Raw genomic sequence first — 22,972 nt, forward strand, 5'->3', positions numbered from 1 at the left:
TTTAGGAAGATCACTTTCATTTATGAATTATTGTATAGTATTGAGTCCACTTTGTATTTAGTGAGTTCATTTCAGTCAGAGTTATGTGAGGGAAAATATTTTTTCCTTAAACAGTTGTCTTTTTTTTTTTTTGTGATTTTTTCCCCCCCCTTCCATGCTCCTTCCACAAACAGTAATTTTTCCTTTGGTTTTCTTTTAATATTCACCGTTTGGGAAGGTTGCGAGAGCACAGTCTTTTGTCAATTATTTAGTTTTCAAGGGAAAGAAAATTCTCATTCTTATTTGTCTTTTCTCTTTGATTTTAATATGTGAGTGGTTTGTGTTTCAAGGATGGGAAGGGGTGGGATGAATAAGGAAATGCCCTCTTTACTAAATGGTTTCAGGTGTGTTTCCTAACTTTGGAGTAGGGAAGCAAAAGTGCCTACTCTGAAGGCAGTTTTGTAATTTAGTGGAGGAGTTTTTGTTGTCGAAGTAGCTAGAAGTTGGCTCTATGTGCAGAAGTAAGTGGGTGGGTAAGTGAGCAGAGCTAGCAGGCTTAAAAATACTTATTAGGATGACTTTCTGTCCTTGAAATTACTCCTGCATGGAAGTTTGGTCGGACAGTGCTAGATTTGTTGTGAATATAAATGTAATGCTTCGCAATTTTATAAGAGTAGCATCTGGCATGTTTCATTAGGACTTGGTTGGATGAAGCAAAAGACTTTCACAAAATCGAACATCAACAGAAAAATGTCTGTGAAACAGATATTTTTCTTTAAAGGAACCAGTTTAATTTTATAGAAGAATATTCCCTTGCAGTATTTCAGTCCAAATATTAGAAATTGACTATAGATTAAAATGAAATATTCATGTACGTGGAGTTATACAATAGGTCAGTAGTCTCCAACCTTTTTACATCCAAGATCACTTTTTGAATTTAAGGGTAACACAGGATCTGCCCCGCTCACTCCATCCCCCTGTCATCTCTCTGTCACTTGCTCTCGCCTACCCCTCATTCACTTTCACTGGACTGGGGCAGCGGGTTGGGGTTCGGGACGGGGTGCAGGTTCTGGGCTGGGACCAAGGGGTTTGCAGTGAGGGAGGGGGATCCGGGCTGAGCCTGGTGCCATCCTGGCCTTCAAAGTTGAGTGTCCCTTGTGCCATATGCATGACCAGCTTTATGCTATCACTCCTCCTTCCAGTCCATCCCCACTCTGCATGATTGTTTTTAGAAAGGATAGGATTTACCCCTGTGTTGTTCAGTTTAAAAAAATTATACTTCCCAATTTTGTTTCAGCTTGTTAATGTACTCTGCAGGCTGTTTGAAAATTAGTATTAAGCACATGTGATGCCATTTTCAGTTGCTGAGCAAAATATATAGCCTAAATTATCAGGCTGTCTGGAATGTTGCTTTTTGTTTAAGCATTTTGTTAAATTATGGAATGTATATTTTTATAAATGTGTTAACTGTAGTATGTACCAGATTAATATACTACAAAATCTGATTATTTTACTGTTTATATCCATGTTTACTTCTGTGTCTTCTAATACTAACTTTTTTCTGTTGCAGCCATTTTTGGATATAGTTTTGTATATCTTCAAGCTGACAAATGCAATAGGAGCTCAGGTAAAAAATTTATTTAAAAAAAAAAGTTTACTATGCTTGAAATAAATAAATAAACCCTTCAGTGTCTTGGCTATTTTATCCATTTAGAGATTGATGAAAATCATAGACTCAGTTACTTTTAAATATATTGTATTCTTTCAAAAAATGGGCATCTGTTTTCATACTAGTTATGAAGTGTGATGAACGCTCACTATTTTGAAGCAAACAAAATAAAAAAACTGATATGTGAGAATTTGGAGACTTTCAGGAGAACAGCTGACTTCTAGAAAGACCTGCAGGTTCTTAGTTTCCTTTCATCAGTTGCACAAAAGGCTCATTTTGTGCAGTACCTTTTCTAGCTGGATTTATGCTTTGTACCACGGTTGTTTACACTCTACAAAAACATATTTCCTATCTCTAGAAAACCTACTACACCAACACCAAAGGGGAGCTGTTTGTTGCACAGAGTTGGGACAGAAGACAGAAATGTGTGAAGCAACATCTTATGCTTAACATACAATTTAAAAGAATTAGTACAAGCTCTTTTTACATTATTTGCTTTATCTTCTCGGGGGAAAAAAGTCCTCATACAGACCAATTGTTTTCTGTCTAATTCTTGCTTCGTTACTATTTGCTAATCTTACTTCTATTCATGAGTTGTAGAAAGATAAAAGAAGTTATACTTTACAGTGGGACCCTAATTTTCTTTCAAGGAGTATTCCTTCAGCATACATCACACTTTCTTTTCCCCTGGATAAATGTTGCTTACTGATTTCCCATAATTTCACATTGAAGACTGCACCAGAGAATTCATAGTAGGGTCTCTGTCTATGCGCCTCAAGAGGGAGGAATGTATAGGGTTATCTTAAAAATTACAGGTGACCTGAATAATTATTAAACTTCAGAATTGTAGAACATGTGATAGTCTCAAGTTTCTAGTAAGAGAGTTTCTTCTCAGTTACATCTGAGATAGCACATTTATTTCTCTGTATTTGGAATAGCAAATGATATCAACTTGGATTCCACTATACAACTGTTTTCAATGTTGCCTTGTTAACGGGAAATGCTGTGTACTGTACTTTTGCTATAGGAAGGAAATGGAAGTTTTTTCTTTGTTTAGGGTAACTGCTTTAGTGGTGCTAAAGTTGTAGTAAACCTAAAAATAAAAATCTGTCAAAATAGTAAAATTAGTAAGTATTTTCCAATCCTGTTACTGGTCTAAAAGCCAAATCTTACAAACTTTATACATTAACAAAAATGTTCAGTTTCCAGCAGCAAGTAACCAGTGTGTGCATTGTCAGGTTTGGAGTAAGGGTAAGCAAGATAGTTAAGTGGCAAATCTGTGGCCAGTGTTAACATAAGATTTATTTTCAAATAAACCAAATTAATTCTTGCTGTTTTCAGATGGCTACATAATTTAGTAAGTCTGTTAATGCAGCATTAACTATAAACTACAAGAAAATACATTTGATTTTAAAATAAAAAAACCCAAAACTTCCATGTATGTGATATGGCACTCTGAAAGTTTAACTTGTTACATAAGCACCTATTAAAATGTCCAGGTTCTAGCTTTGAATTGAAATCAGATTTTAATCCTTCATCACTATGATGGCATGACTTATACTATTTTTTCAATGAATTTGAAGTTGTAAAATTATTGCTAAAAGAAATGATTATCCTTTTTGGCTGAGTGAAGCAAGGTCCAACACTTGATGGCATTTATCTGCAATGCCATAACTTTGGAATGCTGTGTCCAATCAATTACAAAATTCCAGGGAATGTTCTAGAAATATATGGCACAAATTGGAATTGGTGCAAATTGGAATACTATTCCTTGATTTTCAGGAATATTAGGCCCCCAGACTAATCTCTCTGCCACCTGTGGCTGCTGCCTACATACATCAGAGCAGCAGCTGCTTAACTTGCTGTGTGGGAACAGTATGTGAAATCTGGATTGCACTAGAAATAAGAGACCTTTACAGGGAAGAATTATAGGGTGGGAATCAGAGACCTGAGGATGGGTGGGGGAATAACTGCGAGGGGGAAGGGGTGTGCGAGCAGGGAGATGGAATGGGGATCCATTGTGGACAAGGACAAGAATGTGAGGGTAGAGGGATAGCAGCAGGGACTGGAGGGATAGAGCAGTGGTGGTGGAGGGGGAGGAAGCAGAAACTCAGAGGAGTGGGGTGCTGGTGATGGTGGGAGAAGCAGGCACCTGGAGGGCAGTGGACTTGGTGATCATAGGGGGAATTGCTCCCCCTAACACACACACGTTGGGGGTGGGGGCACAGAAGCAGGGATCTGGAGAGGTGAAAGCAGGGAGGAAGTAGGGGAGGAAATGAGAACCAGGAATGGGGCGGAGGGGACACAGAGCCCCTGCCATGGAGGAGGAGTGGGAGACAGTGGTATAGTGGGTAAGGGGACAGGAGTTCCTGAAATAGAGGGGTCGGGGAGGGTGGCACACAGGGAACTTGGCAGGAGGAATAGAGGGGTGCAAGGAGCCTCTGGTGGGTCCAGTGTGCTTGACCTGCAGAAATTACAAGTGTGCAGCCCCTTAGTTCTAGAGTTTTTATAGTCTTATCTTTTTCTTTAATATTCACAGGGGCCAGCTACCATGATGGCCTACTTGATAGTTTCAGGCTTTTTCCTTACACGTCTAAGGAGGCCCATTGGCAAGATGACAATTGCTGAACAAAAATATGAAGGGGAGTACAGATTTGTCAATTCCCGGCTCATTACAAACAGGTATGGATTTATTTGTTGGCTAACTGTAAATGAAATCTTTGTAGTATTGCAAGGTACTTATTCAAGTAAATTCTAAAACTTAGTGAATTAATTTTGAGGAAAATGTTTATATTTCTATATGGACTAATTATTTAATAACTCCCATATCCATTATTTACTCATTTTAAAAGGCAAACTGTAGTTGAGATACTATAAACCTCTGTCCTACAGTTATCTTGTGGTAATATTATGAACTCGTCTTTGGTGAGAAGGTAATTAAAATAATGTCTTTTATTAGAGCTTTATTTTTATAGCTAACTTTTTCAGGCTGGTCGCTCCGCAAGGATTGTCTATATTAAAAATAAATTCTTTTTTTTTTTTTAGTGAAGAAATTGCTTTTTATAATGGGAATTTAAGGGAAAAACAGACAATTCACAAAACCTTTCATAAACTGGTAAGAGAGCATGAAATACTTGATTATAGCTTAAATGCTAAATTTTCACTTAACCAAATTCTAAGGAATATTGTTATGGTGGTTCATAATGCTGAATTTGTGCTAGTCTTTTTGTTTTTGCCTCAATCCTTCCTTCAGTTCAAAACTGTATTATGGGGGGGAGAAATCTTACTGCAAACAGTCTGGCACACATGCACCAAATTGATTGTAGCTTCTTACGGTACAGGGGTAAAAGACCGAGTTGTGGGGCTAAATATTGCTGTGTAGACATTCGGGCTTAGGCTGGAGCCCAGGTTCTGGGACCCTGCGAGGGTGGAGGCTACCGACTAAGCTTGAACATGCACACAGTGATTTTTCAACCCCAGAGCCTAAATCATGTGACCCAGGCCAGCTGTTGGTTTTGAATTCCTGTGTAGACATACCCTTAGAAATTTAACTCTAAATTTCCTGGATTTCTAATGAGTTTTGTTAAACTCTGAACTTCTTAAAAGGTGGTTGTGGTGGTGGTGCTCATCCTTCAGTTTCAAAGATAACCATTACATCACTGATTGATTTCGTTTCTGTAAACACATGAGTGATTGATCAGGCTATTTGAGCTTAGAACAGTCTGTGGCACACTGAACAAGAGATGCCACTATGGGTTACTTGATTAACAACAGACATGCCGCTGTTGTGAGATTTACACTGCTGGTGCTTCTGCTCTGCCTCAGTAGTGCTCCTCTGCTTATAGACACTAGCTCCAGTATGGATGACACTTTGCCAGGTAGAACGATCCATTAGCAAGATCTTCCCATAACTCAGGGTCAGTGTTGAAACATCTCAAGGATAACTAGAGGGAGTCTTTGAAACATTCTTCTGGCCTCCCTGAGAGTGCTTTCTCCCCTTTAGCTCACCATAAAAGATCATCTTTGGCAGTCACTCATCTGACATTCTGGTGACTTGGCCAGCCCATCTTACCTGTGACTTCATCAACAGTGTGTGGATGCTTGGAATGTCTGCCCACATGAGAACCTTATTATCTGGAACCTCGTCTTGCCATCTTATCTTCATTAGTTTCCTCAGACAACCCACGTGAAAGTGATTCGGCTTCATAGCATGGCGTCTATACAGCGTCCAGGTTTCTCATGCATATATCAAAGTTAGCAACACAATGGCTGTGTAGACCTTCAGTTTTGTTTGTTGACTAATGCCTCTGCGCTCCCACACATTTGTATGCAGTCCGCCAAAGGTGACACTTTCTTTAGCAATTCTGGTATTGGTTTCATCATTGATGTGAACTGCACGTGACCATGTACAGCTGAGGTAGGTGAACTTGTCCACTGCCTAGAGGATATGACCATTCACTGTGATAATAGGCTCTACGTAATGCTTTCATGGTGCAGGCTGGAACATCACTTCTGTCTTCTAAATATTGATTGTTACACCAAAATTGTCACAAGCTGAAGAGCAATAGTCCATACCCTGCTGCATGTCAGGCTCATATTTGGCATTCAGGGAACAATCATCAGCAAACAGAAGGTCACGAACAGTCACTTCCTGTACACTGGTCTTTGCCTGTAGTCTCCTCAGATTGAAAAGCTTGCCATCAGTCCGGTATCTGATGCCAATCCCGGTGTCACAGTCATGAAAGGCATCTGTAAGCATGGCAGAAAACAGTCAATGGCCTCCTCACTAATAGGTGATTGTTGATTGAGGATATTGTTAAAATGTTCTGCACACCTTTTCAGTATCTTTACTTTGACAATGAGCAGTGTGGTGCCATCGGCACTCAGTATTGGAGATGTTCCTGATGCCTTCGGCCCATAGATTGTCCTCAGAGTATCATAGAAGTTCTTCATATCATTTGTGTCTGCATAGGATTAAATCTCATCTGCCTTGTTGCTCAGCCATGAGTTTTACATTTGCATTATGCAGTCCTCTTGATGTTTTTAATCCCGGTGTAGACGTACCCTTAGAACGTCTGTTAGTCTATAAGGTGCCACAGGATTCTTTGCTGCTTCTAAATTTCCTGGATTTCTAATGTTTTTTTAAACTCTAAACTTCTTGAAAGGTAATGTTCATTGAAACTACTGATATGTGCCAGCACTTTAGAGGTGTGTGTGTGTGTGTGTGTGTAATTTACTACTTAAATTAGTTTTAGCACACAGTAAGTAAACTTGCAAGAGTGCTACTGGCCAAGTGAGTGATAATTTCACTAGTTAGACAAGGTGGGTAAGGTAATAATTTTTTATTGGACCAACTTCTGTTGGTGAGAAAGAGACAAACTTTAAAGCAACACAGAGCTCTTCAGGTCCTGTAAAAGATATTACCCCACCCACTTTGTCTCTCTAACATCCTGGGACCAACATAGTTACAATTACACTGCATTCTCACTAGTGTCATACAGAAGATGGCAGATTTTGAAGCAGTCTTGAGGAATGTGCTATTTGGACCCTAATGAAAAGATGACATGTACTAACCTCTGTAGTAGCCCCTGTTAGTAAATTGAGTGACTGCAATGCCAGTCTTGAGAGAGAGCATGCATCTCCTATTCCATAAAGAATTATGGTTGGTGTATTCAGCAAAGGAATAGGATCAAGTGGGAAATATGAAGGAAGAAATGAAAGCTGTGGACTTTAATTGGAAATGCATGAGGGGCCCACACACTGGCAAAAGTATATAATTTAATTGTTACCCTAAAATTCTTGAGTAGGCCCTTATCTCCCATCTTGATTACTGTGACGCGCACACACACACCCCCCCTTTGGACTTCTTTGACACCCGTCTTACCTCACTTGGGCCCATTCAAAAAACTGCCACTACGACTCTTTCTAGCCTGTCGTCCTGACTGTGGGAACAACCCCCAGTCTTTTAATCTATTCACTAATTTTCTTTCCTATAACACCAAAATTCAGAGTTCATGTCCTCACCTTGAAGGTTTTTCAACTCTTGTTCCATTACCTATCCACTTTTGTTTTTTGCTGCCTTTCCCATCTTCGTTCTGCCAGTGACATGAGATTTTAATATCTCTGTCCACTTCTCCTATAAACATCTCCACACTTTTTTCCATACTTCCTTGTAAGTGGTACATCCTCCTTGAATTCGTCTGTGAAACTATTAGCCTTTTCATCGAATGCCTTCTCCAAATCCACTTCTGTTGTGACACCTCCAAAAAGGTGAACCAGTTATTGCTAGATATTTTAGCAGTTAGGATTAGCTGATTTTATTTAATATTTTTTCATTTTCTGATTATTTGAAACTATAGCTAACCTATCTAACAATGACCTTTATTTCACTACCAGGTCCTTTCTTTCCATCACTTGCAAACTTTCCTCTCATTTACTGTTCAGTTGTTTGTGTGTTCTTTTAGATTACATTGTAAGCACTTGCTGGTAGGGACTTTGTCTATCTGGATTTGCTCAGTGCCTAACACAATTAGGTCACAATCTTTATTGGGGCCTTCGTGATTTACTGTAAAATAAATTCTTTTTTTTTAGAATTAAATTTGCTTCTCTATTGTAGTTGCAGGGTGCATGGCAAATATTTGTGTACGCTACATTTTTTCACATTTATTGTTTGTTTTTTTTCCCCCCAGGTGGAACATTTGCATAATTTCATCTTGTTTCGGTTTTCTATGGGATTCATAGATACTATCATTGCCAAATGTAAGTGTTTTCCCAATGCTAGTGGACTGCTATTGATAGTACAAGTGGTGTTACAAATATTTTAATGTGTTCATTTTATGTTCTGATTTAATTTTTCTTGCTAGAAAACATTTACTTTTAAATATTGCAGACTTAGCTACTGTGGTTGGTTACCTGGTCGTTAGTCGTCCGTTTCTGAACCTAGCTCATCCTCGCCATCAAAAGAGTACCCATTCAGAACTCCTGGAGGTAGGTAGTGCAGAATAGAAATGAGTAAAATATAGTAATTGCTTGAATTCTGTTAGTTCGCATAAGTAAACATAGTTGTATTTTGCTATTTAAGGATTACTACCAAAGCGGAAGAATGTTGTTGAGAATGTCTCAAGCTCTGGGCAGAATAGTCTTGGCAGGCCGTGAAATGACCAGATTGGCTGGGTAAGATTGATAACTGGTATTCACAGCTGCTTAAAACTATTTTATTTTCGATATATGTAGTTCCTGTCCTCCATAACTGTTATTTATAAATGGACTGTAGATTAAAACAAAACAAACGTGCACTCATTTTGCACAGTGCAGCAAAAATATAGACATTAATATTAATAACTGTGAGAATTAGGGAAAATTAATGTTTTCAATTACATTGGTAATTTCTGAGCCTATTAGTAGTTGCAGATGTTTTGAATGGGAGATCAGCAGTGATGGGCAGTATGGAAGTAAACCATTGTCCATCTTAATGTAATGTTGGGGTATATTTTAATATGAAAGTTTTACCTTAAAGCTTAACTTTCTAAAGTGTTAAATATTTCACCATCTTAAGGGCCAGTTTTGTGAACTGCAGAGGTTGGGAGATTAATTTATTGGCATTAGGAAGCTTTTAATGCTGTTCTGGAGCAAAATTGAGTATATTCCAGTGTTTTGTAGTATCCAGTGCTTGAGGTAACCAGCCCAAGACATACAACAAAAAATAAACACACATGTTTTGAAACAGCTTGCATTCAGTACTGTATCCCAATCACGCTGCAAAATAGTGATTCCAGTTCTTCTTTATTACGATTTTAATTTTGACAATTTAGGGTACTTATTAAAAGTTGATTTTTCTGCATAACAATAAAATCCTTGAAATGTTTCTGAAGATGAATTCTTAATGCATCCTTATTTTAGCTTCACAGCTCGAATTACAGAATTAATGCAAGTACTAAAGGACTTGAACAGGGGCAGATATCAGCGTACTATGATATCGCAACATGAAAAAGGTAATTATGACGGAAGTTTAATGCGCAATACTCACACCTTGGCAGACACAAATCTAGTCTCTAATACTTGTTTCTTTTTTTAAAATGTAAGATGGCGATAGAACCCAAACTATTCCCTTGATACCTGGGACTGGAGAAATTATCAACACTGATAATCTAATCAAGTATGTATAGAAAGTGTAATGTATAGAACATGTAAACCTGCTTTTTAGTCTTGCCTTATATCACTATTTTTAATACAGTTCGTTATATAGAACAATACTTTATAGCCACTTCCTTCTGTACAGTGTCTTCAGAATTTCTTTCTCAATCCTCACTGCATAAGGCGTTCTACAACCTTAGTACTCTTTACTGTGGACTACTGGTACTATCTGTTCTCCAGAATCAATCTCCCTTTTGACCTGTCCTGCTCTCCCCTGGAACATGACTACCCAGATCATTATATTTCCCATTAGTTAGACCCCATCTCTTACTAGAATTTCTGCATTGGCTTTCCAACATTCTCCATATACATTTCAAGCCACTTCATCATTGAGGCACTTGAGAGCTATGGCTTGCCTATATAGTTGTCCTTGACTTTTTTTACAACCCTTTTAGCGACTTTTAGAACCCTTTTAGACTTTTACAACCCTTTTAGCCAAGTCTTGCTATATATGCCAGGAAGAAGCTTTCAATTAATGTTTGTCAAGATACCTCCTACTCTTCTTTAAATTAAATAAAATAAATAAAATAAAAAATAAAAAAAAATCCAAGAAACAGTCCAGTTCTGGGCACATGCAACTCTATACCTTCATAGCACCTGCTTGTGTTCTAGCATCCTGTTCTTCCTCAGAGTTGACCAGTTGGTAAAGAACTATACCTAATAGTAGTAGTAATGTGTCAATTTTACCCATAGGTTTGATCATGTTCCGTTAGCAACGCCTAATGGAGACATTTTGATTCGAGACCTCAATTTTGAGGTAAGTTCTAAGATATAAATCTTCATGTAACACTTCAAAAATGAAGGTGAGTATTTCCCACAAACTTATTCTGTGTTATGAACAATCAAGAATAAGAACAAAAGATGTGTGTAGGATAGGGATACCGTCAGTGTGGTGGTCATATTTTTTTTTTATTAACTATGTTAATATACGGGGCTATTAAAATGGACTTTTTTCAAAATTTTATTCCCTTTTCACATTTAATGCTTGCTTTATACATATACCACTTTTTAACATTTTGCTTGGCAATGGCACTGAAACTTAAAAACTGTTTCACTTTGGGCTCTCCTGCACTAGCACGACGCTGAGGCACTACACACTCACAAAACTTGTCTTGAAGTGTCTGTGTGTATTTCAACTTATAGTTTTAGGAAACCAGCAATTTTACCCATCTTTGGGAATTTATATGAGACTTGTTCAAATACCAGCGCTACACCACTGTATATGACACAAAAAGTATAAAAATGATGAATATACAGTAATTTTTTTAAAAAAATTGACATGAGTAGAAAGGAGTAAATGTTTGTAAATCTATTGTAAATAGAAATGTTTTCATTATATTTAAAAACTTCCCCCTCTTTTCTACCCAAACACGCATTTTGGGTCTAAACTAGTTGAAACCATTCCACTTCTGTAACTAAGAGTAGAAATTACTGATCTTTTCCTTATCATAGCATTTCTGCATCTACAAATATATAGCAGAAATGTACACACAATAGCATGAATAATTTAACCTAAGAGGTAAACAAATGAGAAAACAATTTATGGAGTGGTAGAGGGAGAAAGAATATGAAAAGAAAGTATTACTGGATATTAGTCTGCCTAATTAAAATGTTAACAGACATTATCAGTGAAGTGTTCTTTATGATAAAAACCTGTTTGTGCCAACAACTGAAACAACAGAGTGTAAGTTATGTGGTGTAAGCTTGATTGTGTCAGCTCAGATGTATCACAGTTTGCAGTTTTCCTCTTGCTGTTTTTATACAGCATATCCAGTAGGTGGCACTGGAAGGTTTTTCCTCTGTTTTGTTTTTTTGTTTTTTTTTATAATTGGAGATATACCCATCTCCTAGAACTGGAAGGGACCTTGAAAGGTCATCGAGTCCAGCCCCCTGCCTTCACTAGCAGGACCAGTTTTTGCCCCAGATTCCTAAGTGGCCCCCTCAAGGATTGAGATTTTAATGATCGATTTACAGTAAAAAATTCATTGTCATTCTAGAAAACAAAATTGCAATGCCATAGGTGTGCAAAGTTAGTTAAGTAGAATAGTCAGTACTCAGTTTCATCTGATGCTTTTGTTCCAGTTATGACATAAAGCAGGAATAGTAAAATCCCATTAAACAATTATACTAGTTTTATATTCTATTCCTGAAGACTTGATTATATTATTTTGCTTTCTAGAATATTATGGCATCTTGTAATTTTGAAAAATATTTAAGTAAAACGTTTGAATGAAAATAAAACTTTTTAAAGTTTCTTTTAAAGTGCCCATCAACACAGTAGATAAGTTCAAGGTCAAAAAAAAAAGGTTTGAATGACAGTTAAAAATAAATCTGTAACTTCAGTGGATATGCCTTAAAATTTTGTTTAAAAAAATCATAAAGCTAGGAAATTGAATTTCACATTGTATTTTTACAGGGTATCCTTAACTTTCCCTGTGAGATCTAGTGTTTTAAGTTCTTAAGATTGTTAAATCTTGGCATGATTACACTTAGGGTACATTTGATGTTTAAATTAAGGATGCTTGTTAGACTGGTAGATAATCTTTGATAAACAAGATGATTACGTATCTATGCTTAATCTCACAAGTGTCGTAACAGGCTTGACCATTTAAATTTTAAACTTCAGTGATTTGCCTTGAATCTTGACATTATTATATAGTGCCTACCTTTGTTATGTGTGCTAAAGGCAGTCAAGGCAATATGGTCCCAGCCCTAAAGGGCTAGTCTTCCAAGTAGACAATCTGCAGACAAAAGTAGGGAAGGGATTTAACAAAAGCAAGATGATAAATGCAGTTGTTTGGCACATGTCTGGTTCTTTGCAAGTAGGTGGGACAGATCAGGTGTTACTTATTTAATAGACACTTCTTTGAGGGGAGCATTAAGGTTGTTAGGGCTCTTGGAAGAAGTATGTTATGAGGAGGAAGTGTGGAGGGTGTGATAGACTGGCCAAGGAAGGATTACAGGCATAAGAGCATAAGAATCTGTTGCTTTAAGATTATAAATCCCCAATTACTATTGTTTGTGTGTTTGCATGTGGACAGATGTAAAGATGGATAGAACAAGTGCCTGCAGGTTCTTTAAGCTCATCTCATGATGGTTTAAAAACATAACGTGTGTTTCATGAGAAAAAAACCTGTTTGAATTCTGATATTATTCTGAAAAGCCACTGAGATGCTGAAGCCACTGAGATGCTGAAATTTCTATATCTCAAGTTAAATGGTAGTTACCTATTACTGTAGAAGGGGCTTTGCTCATTTCTTTGGTGGTGGTACAGGTAGAGGTACAGTGGCTTGAGCATTGGCCTGCTAAACGCAGGGTTGTGAGTTCAATCCTTAAGGGATCTGGGGCAAAAATCAGTACTTGGTCCTGTCTCAGTCTAAACCTTGCCTTTCTTGTAACAATCAGTGTTCCCCAGAGACATCTCTCTGCAGTGTCCAGTCCCTCTGGCTGGACACTCTCAGAAATTATTATGGTCACTTCCCTAATAGGTAGTGACAAGGCAAGAGACAGGGCACACATCAGTCTGGTAGGTTAGCTGAAGACTCATGCTTCTCTTAAATACACAACGCTGAGATGATTTTTAATAAAACAAGAATTAGTTTATTAGCAAAGAAAGGAGACGATACTAAGTAAAAATAAAAGAGAGAGGTATGGTTACAAATTAAACAAAACAGGCTTTCTAGTGACTTAAAACTTAAATTTTAACAAGTTACAATCTTTGCCTAAGCAGCTTTCTTATTTACATCAAGTTACCAGCATCACTAGCCCACCAGAGTATGGGATCCAGCTTTCACAGGGTGCTGTTCCCTATGTCCCCTAAGTGATGGATGCCAAAATGGCTTTTAGTTTCTGCTTATATTTCCCAAAACTCATTGTTTTGTCTCCAGAGTCAGGATCACTTCCTACTGTTCTTCCCTTCCTGTTGACTTCCTATTTTCCTGATGATTCATATGTAAACTTCTGTTGTTTTGGTTCCATAATGTTTAATTTACATAGGAGGGAAGGTAGCTATCTACCTGTCTCCAATCTGGGAGAAAACCTGTTTCTCCCTTTGGTTGCAAATTTTGAAATATAGTATCGATGAGTAACCATAAATCCTCATATAATTAATACATACATTTTACAATGATATTAATCACCAATGTGTGACAGGCTTACATACAAGATCTTACTCAATACACTTTTATAGTAGAGTTATATTGTGTACAATCAGTTGCTTATTCTTTGAGGTTCAGACCCCCTATTCTTCTTTTGGGGTGTCTGGACCATGATTGTCATAGAGGTGCGTCCCGTCACTGGTGGGAACACCCCTTCCATCGATGTAGGCTGCGCCTACACTATGGGGTTATGGTGGGATAGTTTTGGCACCATTGCTCTGCTGGTGTAGTCCCCTTATGTAGACAAACCCTCATGTTTCTAATATTAACTAAAATTTAAGAAAAGTTTTTGTGTTAGAATTTCTTTAGGCTTCTTAACTATTTTAATCAAATAATTGCTCTCTGATGTGGATTTATTCAAGAGCAACAATGGCTTCTACTTTCCTTCTCTCCCACCTCCTCCACTGTCTTGCCAATTTACTCCATCCAGTCAAACACAAAACTTTTCAGCAATGTTTTCTGCTCACCACTCTTCCGCCAATGTGGCTTTCTCCCCCTGTACCAGACCAAACTGCATGCAATCCCCCCCCCACCCCTCCATCATGGCACATGAAGAGGCTTACTCCAGTTTTGAGGTCTTGAGAAGTCATGGTCTGGATTTTATAGGGCTGTGCAGGGATTATAATCTTCACGTGGTGACCTATGAAGGTTTAACAAATAGTGCGAAAATGATATGTAATTAGACTATTAACTAGAGGTGGTCAAAACAGAAAAGACAAATTCATAAAAAAAAAAAAATTCAGTTCCATTTTATATCAGTGTTGTTTTCATCAGTTTTCAAACCAGCTCTGCTATTAATTCAAGAAACTCATCAAGTAGTCACTTACCAGTGCTCATTGAGGCCAATCAAATAAAATAAACTTGAAGTTTCTAAACTAAGCTTCTTTTAGGTTGAGTAACGCCCCCCCACCCCGAAAAATCAGAAAATGTTCCAATAATTAAAATCTGATTTTTTTAACACTAGTATTTCCAAAATGATTTTTATTCAGTTTGCCTTTTTAAAAAAAAACTATGCAATAATTTTACTGTATCATCAGATCACTTCAGACAGACTGATTTGGTTTAGGCAAAAGTTAATATTGGTGGATGTGTGTCAAAATTGGACTTACTGTGCAAAGGATGGCTTCCAGTCTAATAATGGGGATACTGGCATCTCTACAGCAGTACAGATTTTCCAATTATTTTCCTATTGTTTAATGTGTTGCCATATATTTTAGGTTCGGTCTGGTGCAAATGTTCTGATTTGTGGGCCAAACGGATGTGGGAAGAGTTCACTTTTCCGTGTTCTTGGCGAGGTAAAGAAATACTAAAATGAAATTGATCATTTAAAAAAAAACACAAAACCTCTCATCCTAATTTCTTAAGAGAAATTTTCTCTTTATGACTTTTGTTTTCTTGTTGCAGTTGTGGCCTCTGTTTGGTGGATGTTTAACCAAGCCTGAGAGAGGAAAGCTTTTCTATGTTCCTCAGGTAAAACAAAGTACCATAGTAATTGATATTTGTATTTTTTGTTACCTCTTTATTTTATGACTGTTACACATATCTGTAATGCTGTTCTAATAATTTGCAATTTAATCCCAGAGACCATATATGACACTAGGAACCCTCAGAGACCAAGTAATATATCCAGATACTGTAGAAGACCAGAGGAAGAAGGGGATATCTGACCAGGTAAAAAAGACATTCTCCTCAATAACCATTATTTGCAGCCTTTACTTTTCCTCATTCTTTGTAGTGTGGGATTATTTGTATTTTAAATTTGTTAAATGATAGAGAAACCCAAGTTGTTTCTCCTCACGTAGGTCCAAATAGGAAATGTTGATGGAACCATGGCTTCCCTACAACTGTTTGCTTTGGGAGACTTCATAGCATTTTGGTTTTTCTCTTAATTCACCCTTTCCATTCTTGAACCTGATTGGCTGTAAAATAAAGGTTCACCAAACCAAAGGTCATCAGTTGTGGCTTTAAATGTGTCATATGCAGCCTCTAATATTACCTGCCAGCAGATGTCAAGGATGTCATCTGTCTGTTAATGACAGTTTCACTGTTCATTTAAACTTGTTCTGAAGTATCATTCATTTTTTTAACTGTATTGGTATAGCAAGTAAGAACATGAGATTTGTTTACATTTTCAAATGTTATTTTGGTACCAATATCTTGGGTGATAGAGTGATTTTAATATTTTATAGTATACTATACTAATTTGAGAAGTTATTGCAACATGAAATATGTTTAGGTGTATCTGTAAGCATTATTGTTTTGCTAAAAGGTGCTGAAGGAGTACTTGGATAATGTCCAGTTGGGTCAAATCCTGGAACGTGAAGGTGGCTGGGATAGTGTTCAGGACTGGATGGATGTGCTCAGCGGAGGAGAAAAACAGAGGATGGCAGTACGTCTTTATCTTATATGTACTTGAAAAATACTGTAAATTAGTATAACTAATCTGAAATGTTGATATCTAGTCAGTACATTTTTCTACTGCTTTATTCTTTAAAGAAATAATTTAAGGTTTTTATAATCTTAGTGCTCATGAAAATAACTTAAATTACTACAGGTAGGCATTATTATTTTCACATTGTAATATAGATTTCTGAATGCTTTCTTATCAGATCAACATATTCTCTTCTATTATGTAAGCAGATGTTGTAAAATATTGATTTCTTACCCTTGGAAAGTATACAGAGAATACTACACAATGTTCAAATTTCAGTGAGGTTCAGTAAATGATGGTTAAAAAAAATTCTTTCCTCTTCTAATTTTCAGTCAATAATTTCTGGTTAAAACTTCTAAGACTACAGTATTAGTTGTGATTGTTGAGAAAACTTGACTTTCTGCTAACAGCATTGATCATTATATATGTAAATATTTCGGCATTCATCCTTTTTCCTCTAGCAAAAATCAAGACAGAGTGATGGTATGGCAGTACATATACAACATTTCTGGATTAATAAGTAGCCACATAATTGTGGAAAGCTGCTTATAAGTTACACATACACCTAAGATTATGTTGTATGATAAACTATTACCATTTTTTAAATTAAATATTCATATTGACTGTGATCTGCCTAACTGTCTGCTAGAAGACAAACTGACAAGACAGCAAAGGAAATTTTCATTGCATGCTGGATGTAACTCACTGTGCTTCAGTATTACTCAAGTCTCTGATTATTGCATGGCAATGTACATATTACTGTATCTGCTGAACACTTAGGAGTAATGGGTGAAATCAGACTAAAATGTCTTTAAATTTCAAATGTTTTATCTCCATTTTTAGTTGTAAACTTTGTTAAAATGTTTTATATTTCCAATAGATTACAGTAGTTTTATCTCTTAAATGCTTATTTAGACAATAGGTTATGCTATTATAAAGATGAAGAAACTTGCATTGTCCTTGTTCTCTCTATTCACAAATGGTGTATTGTTTTGCATTCCAGATGGCAAGATTATTTTATCATAAACCTCAGTTTGCAATTCTGGATGAATGTACAAGTGCTGTTAGCGTTGATGTAGAAGGCTACATTTACAGTCATTGCCGGAAAGTAAGTTTGTTTTGTTTCTTTTTTTCTAGATAAAGAAAGTTGGCTGACATGCATTTAAATTGTTCTTTGTGAAAGTAATTTCTAATTTGGAAAATGTCAACTTGACCGATTGGTAAAACTGGACTTCAGCAACAATATTAGACATGATAATATTAAATTTCCAAAACTTGGTTAAAATGTGAAATGGAATCCAGATAACACCCAAAACAATCTTATACTTTCCTTATGGAAAATAACCCTTCTCAGCAAGGCTGACAAAACAAAAGGACTTGTAAGTGAACCTGTTTTGGAGATAGGAGCCAGCAACACTAGGAGAACTTTCAAAAAGTAAATGAAAAGGGAGTATTTAAAAAGCATGATGGTTTAACTTCTTTTCTATTCCTCATCCTTCCCCAGAATTCTCAACAAAAAAATGTCTACCATCATATGATATGTGGTAGGAGAAATATCAAGGGGGTTGATTTCTTTTTTGGGGAAGGGCAGAAGGGTTTGAAAATAGAGATTATAATGGAAACTTGCTTTAAATTTAACTATGGTGTAGTGATGTCCTTGGAAAGGAAACAGAAACTCTACAGGTACTGAAACCTTTATCCAAATCTCTCTGGGAGCAGGAGCAGGCCCTAAGATCCTTTTATAGTAGTAATTTTGACGCTGGGTGGGCTCTGTGTGAAAGAGCATCAGTTATAGGGGGTAGGGATAGCTCAGTGGTTTGAGCATTGGCCTGCTAAACCCAGGGTTGTGAGTTCAATCTTCGAGGAGGCCATTTAGGGATCTGGGGCAAAAATCTGTCTGGGGATTGGTCCTGCTTTGAGCCGTGGGTTGGACGAGATGACCTCCTGAGGTCCCTTCCAACCCTGATATTCTATGATTCTTCTATTTAATTGTTTAAGTACATTTACCATTTGGATGCCAGGTTGTACTGCTTTCTATTTTGAGGATTTACCATTGCAAAGTGGCTGATAATGCATCCCTCTGGAAAATCAAATCCCTTGTCAGCTGTCTCTTACAGAAGGTTAAAAAATAAATAGTTTGATTATTATCACTTTTTCATTTCTGTTTGTTTTAATCATTAACCATTTACAATTTAACCATTCAGTACACAGGTGATTTTAAAGGTGAATTTTTCGTTGCATTTAAGAAGCAACTTTAAGTTCTTAAGTCATTAACATCATACACTTTAGTTAGCAATCAAATACATTTAAAAACAAAATATTTGGAAATAATTTCCTCTTTTACTTACCTGCTAGGGCTCAAGTTCAGGAATTAGTCTTTTCTGTAAGAACCTATGATATTGCTAACATCTATGCACAGGGAGTGAATTTTTTAGCCTGACATTTTCAGCTCCTGCAGGAAAAACAGAACATTTAAATCAGTAGGTTTTAAAAAACCAAACCTAAAATCTCTTTTGTTTTTCCTCTAAAATGTGCAATATTGAGGCTACACACGCATGGCATAAATGATTTAAGGCTTTAAAACTTTCCTATTTATTAGTATGAGCTTTTAGTTTCATCTTTTAAAATGTTACCAAGTGTGAGGAATTGAGGAAATTAATTGAATTTGTCTTATGGGTGAAGTTTTACTTAATGTTTATATTCTCTTTTTACTATAGGTTGGCATCACTCTCTTCACTGTCTCTCACAGAAAGTCCCTCTGGAAACACCACGATGTATGTCATTTTAATTTTTGTTGATGATGATTATATATTTAGCCTTTTTTGAGGTATTAAATGAACTTTGAGTTCAGTTGCATTCAGATGTCTTGCCTTCCAGCCAGACACACTCTTTTCAAAAAATAGTATCATAGATTATATTTTCATAGTCCAGCATCAGTATTTGAAGGATTCACAAAAAAGCTGTTATAAAAAACTAAGAAATTGACAGTTTTAAATGTATCTGTTCTGAAGGGTTATCCATATACAATATTCAAAGTTAGTGTTTCTTCATCTGTGGACACTTGATTAAAAGAGCCTGTAGCTAAACAATCCTGTAAAACTTTTCTTACGAAGCTGCTAATGCACATGTTTATAAAGGGCCTTTGTGCAGTGCAAGATGTATTTTTAATTGTGGGACTACTCCTTGTTTACTGTATAACTAAGTAATGGATTTTGTTATTGGTGGGAATTTAAATTTTGTGTGTGCACTGAGGTATAATGAAGAGAACACTTCTATAAGTATAAAAAATAAATCTGATATAGTTGAAATATACATGGCTTTTATAATCCTATAAAATAGTTTTGGCAAATGTTTCCCCTTCCAGTTACAGTAAGATAGGATTACCCCCTAGAGGGGGCGTGTATGTGGTGAAGCGTAAAATACGTGGATATTTTGTTCAGATAGGGATTGGGGAATTCAATGTTCGTGAAGATATTTGGGAAAAGGAATGTTAAACATTCTAAACATGTAAAACTGTGATACAAGGTATTCCTTTTCTCCCCTAAGTTCTTTCTCATAATTACATCTGTTATCATTGTCCTGAAGTAGATAACATAAGGATTGTAATAAATAATAATTGAAGAAATAATTTTAAACTTAGAAAATCTATGAAATTTGAAGCTCTGTGGGGATACTCCTTCACTAATTTCTGTCCCACAGCACCAGCCAAATCTTAAATCAATATTCATTTAACAAGGGCCTGATTTTCAAAAAGCACATGCCTAGTTTGTGTATGCAAAAATGTAGTCAATTGTCTAAGTTGACATTTCTTGGTCAAGCTCCAGACTCCAGAGAAAATAATTTAAAAAAAAACCATTAATGGTGGTGGTGATGATAAGTAAATAAAAAGATGTTGAGGTCCATTCAAAAGTGTCTGGTGGTCCAGGTTTGGCCCACGCGGCGCCTATTAACTACCCCGATGTACACCATTTCACACCTAATTTATGCACACATTTCTGCAATTCAGGTATTGGTGTAAGTGGCTCACTATGTGTAAAAATACCAGGTTTGTACACAGAATTATAATTATGCATGCAAATTAGGCATCTGTCACAACAAACCAAATCCCAGTGATGGGCAATATGACCAACTAGCAGAAGATAGAGATAGAACATATCCAAAAAATCAGTGTTATTCCTCAAAGGCAATTGAATTGGCTAAGTATTGCAGTAGGAGATCATCCTCTGACCAGTTGATTTAGGGTTTTAGTTTTTGTTCTTTAACATATTATTTGCTTATACAATTTATTATGATAAACAAAGCTACTATAAAAATATTTTTTGTCTTTTGGTTGATGTAAATTTTTCATTCCACAGTTTTACCTGCACATGGATGGTAGAGGAAATTACGAGTTCAAGAAGATAACTGAAGACACAGTTGAATTTGGATCTTAAAATCCATAAAGCTGCAACTACTACAAAGACTGATAATTACAGAGAACATGTAGAAAGGAAAAGTACATAGCAAGATAAAACTACTTGGCTTGTTTTTAAACAAATTAACTAGGTATAGGATAATCCAAAGCAAGCTATTAAGCATTTATTATTATGTAGGATATTGCTAATTGTGTATATGTTGGTTTAATTATTAATATGTACTAAGAATGTCCTTATTCTTGTGGTTAAAAACCTGCCTAAATTAAATTGGGCTTAAATCAATATAACCTGATTCATCCTGGGATGTAAACCATTTGAAGTCAGCTGATTTGACTTTTATGGATCTTCCTTTCCTTCAGTGAAGAACTCTGCTAAAATTAGGGTTACTGCCTCTTTCTGGCAACAATTCTGGATTTTCACTATCTACTCTATGCATACTTCTGAATTATCTCACATGATGCAGGATGTCCTCCCCTTTTCATAGCTATATCCTGCTATCCTGTACAGTGCCAGACCTGGGTAGAGGCCAAGCTTTGTGATGGGTGTTGTATGCACACCATTTATGGTGCAGGATGGACTGAATCCAAGATGGCAGGAGCCTAATTCCCTCTGCTATTAAAGAGATTAGACCTGATCCACTGTGGATCCCTAGGCCTTTTCAGCCTGTCGGTCCACAGCTCTCCTGTGCTTCTCACTGTCTCCCATTCTTCCCCCATTCAACAAAAGCAATGCTGAACTGTGTTCTTCTCCTCCCCCAGAAAAGGGAGTGGAAGCAAATGGGGAGAGTTGGGAAGAAATTGAGATGGAAGGGAACTGAAAGAAAAAATAATAGTAGTGAAAATGGTATTCTGTATTTCAGGGGTCAGGGTCCTTGAATATTTTTCATTTGGAGTTGCGTAGACACACTTGACAATTCTGGGAAGTTGAGGAGTATGATTTTATTTCCCACAGCAAGGTGGAGGAGGGAGAATTATTAAAGGATAAATCTGCCTATTGAAGTCAGAGGAGTTTTGCCACCGACATTAATGGGATCAAGAATTGGGCCCAAAGTGTATCCTTCTAAAACACTTAGCATCCCTCCTTGAAAGCAAAATTTTGTTGCTTTCAGTAGCAGACTTTCAGTTGTCCTCTTTGCTCCCATTCCTAGGATATGTGGTGGTGGTCTTCCATCAGAGTCCTTCTTTGTCCCTCTTGTTAAAATAGGATGTACCCTGTCCAGCTGCTATATAGGTTGGGGTTTTAAGAGGGAGTGATGATGATGGTAGCCTCTGTTTTGCTATCCACTTTTTTTATGTGATGTCTGGGATGCCACATCTCAAAATTCATCAAAATTTGACTCCATATCCTGAGGGTTTTTAAGGCAATTTTAATGTAAATTAGTAAATCATATGACAATGGTCCTCAAACAGTGGTCCGTGGACCACTAGTCCGTGGAGTGCTGCTGCTTTTATTACAACTGCCAAATCTCATTAAAAGACAGCTAAAAATACATTAAATACTTTCCTAATATTATTTTCCATGTAAACAATTACTGTAGTTGCCACATGATTTTAAGTGATCACAGATGCAAAAAGAGATGGTTTGTGTGATCAGGAATGGGAGGCTGGTGGTCCATGAGACTGTGTACACTATGAAAACATTTAAAAATCCCTGCCAAATCCCTACCATACACTGATGTTCTTCTTGTGGCTCTGTAGTGTTGCACACATGATGTAACATAGGCATGCACTACATGAAGATATGCACTAAATTCACAATAAATGTGATCTCTGTACATCTTTTATCAAGGTTTTCTTTTTTTATAATCAATATACACTCGGGTGTATACCTTACTCTTAGTGACTAATTCAGCTCTGTGAATACTGAATACCATCTTTTGTATTAATATTATTACTTATTATTTTCCCCTTTTATCTTGAAACTTGAAAACTTGAGGTTATTACACTTCTTGCCCATACCACTCACAATATTAAAATACTCTTACATAGCAGAAGAAATGCTAGTGCCCTCATGTCTTAGTACAGGTACCCACTAACATAGGCAATAAATTCAACATGTTAAATAGCATGAGTGAAACTCCAAAAGGCATGTGTTTGAAGCTTAACTGCATCCATTTCAATAAACCGTT

At 36.7% G+C, this 22,972-nt stretch overlaps 1 protein-coding gene across 2 annotated transcripts in view; it reads left to right on the forward strand.

Annotated features, from left to right (window-relative positions):
• ABCD3 (ATP binding cassette subfamily D member 3) overlaps positions 1–22,625 on the forward strand; it is a 69,082-nt gene extending 46,457 nt beyond the window's left edge. For both annotated transcript variants that reach the window (XM_045027632.1, XM_045027631.1), the window contains 16 exons: positions 1,550–1,606; positions 4,188–4,330; positions 4,694–4,763; positions 8,338–8,407; positions 8,538–8,635; positions 8,730–8,821; positions 9,548–9,639; positions 9,731–9,803; positions 10,535–10,598; positions 15,216–15,293; positions 15,403–15,468; positions 15,580–15,669; positions 16,268–16,387; positions 17,433–17,537; positions 19,147–19,203; positions 20,785–22,625. In XM_045027632.1, the coding sequence (XP_044883567.1) occupies positions 1,550–1,606; positions 4,188–4,330; positions 4,694–4,763; positions 8,338–8,407; positions 8,538–8,635; positions 8,730–8,821; positions 9,548–9,639; positions 9,731–9,803; positions 10,535–10,598; positions 15,216–15,293; positions 15,403–15,468; positions 15,580–15,669; positions 16,268–16,387; positions 17,433–17,537; positions 19,147–19,203; positions 20,785–20,862 (1,353 nt within the window). In that variant the 3' untranslated portion in view covers positions 20,863–22,625. The remainder of the gene's footprint in view (positions 1–1,549; positions 1,607–4,187; positions 4,331–4,693; positions 4,764–8,337; positions 8,408–8,537; positions 8,636–8,729; positions 8,822–9,547; positions 9,640–9,730; positions 9,804–10,534; positions 10,599–15,215; positions 15,294–15,402; positions 15,469–15,579; positions 15,670–16,267; positions 16,388–17,432; positions 17,538–19,146; positions 19,204–20,784) is intronic.
• Positions 22,626–22,972: the final 347 nt, after the last annotated feature.

Source organism: Mauremys mutica, chromosome 8 (genome assembly GCF_020497125.1).
Source record: "Mauremys mutica isolate MM-2020 ecotype Southern chromosome 8, ASM2049712v1, whole genome shotgun sequence".
NCBI lineage: Eukaryota > Metazoa > Chordata > Testudines > Geoemydidae > Mauremys > Mauremys mutica.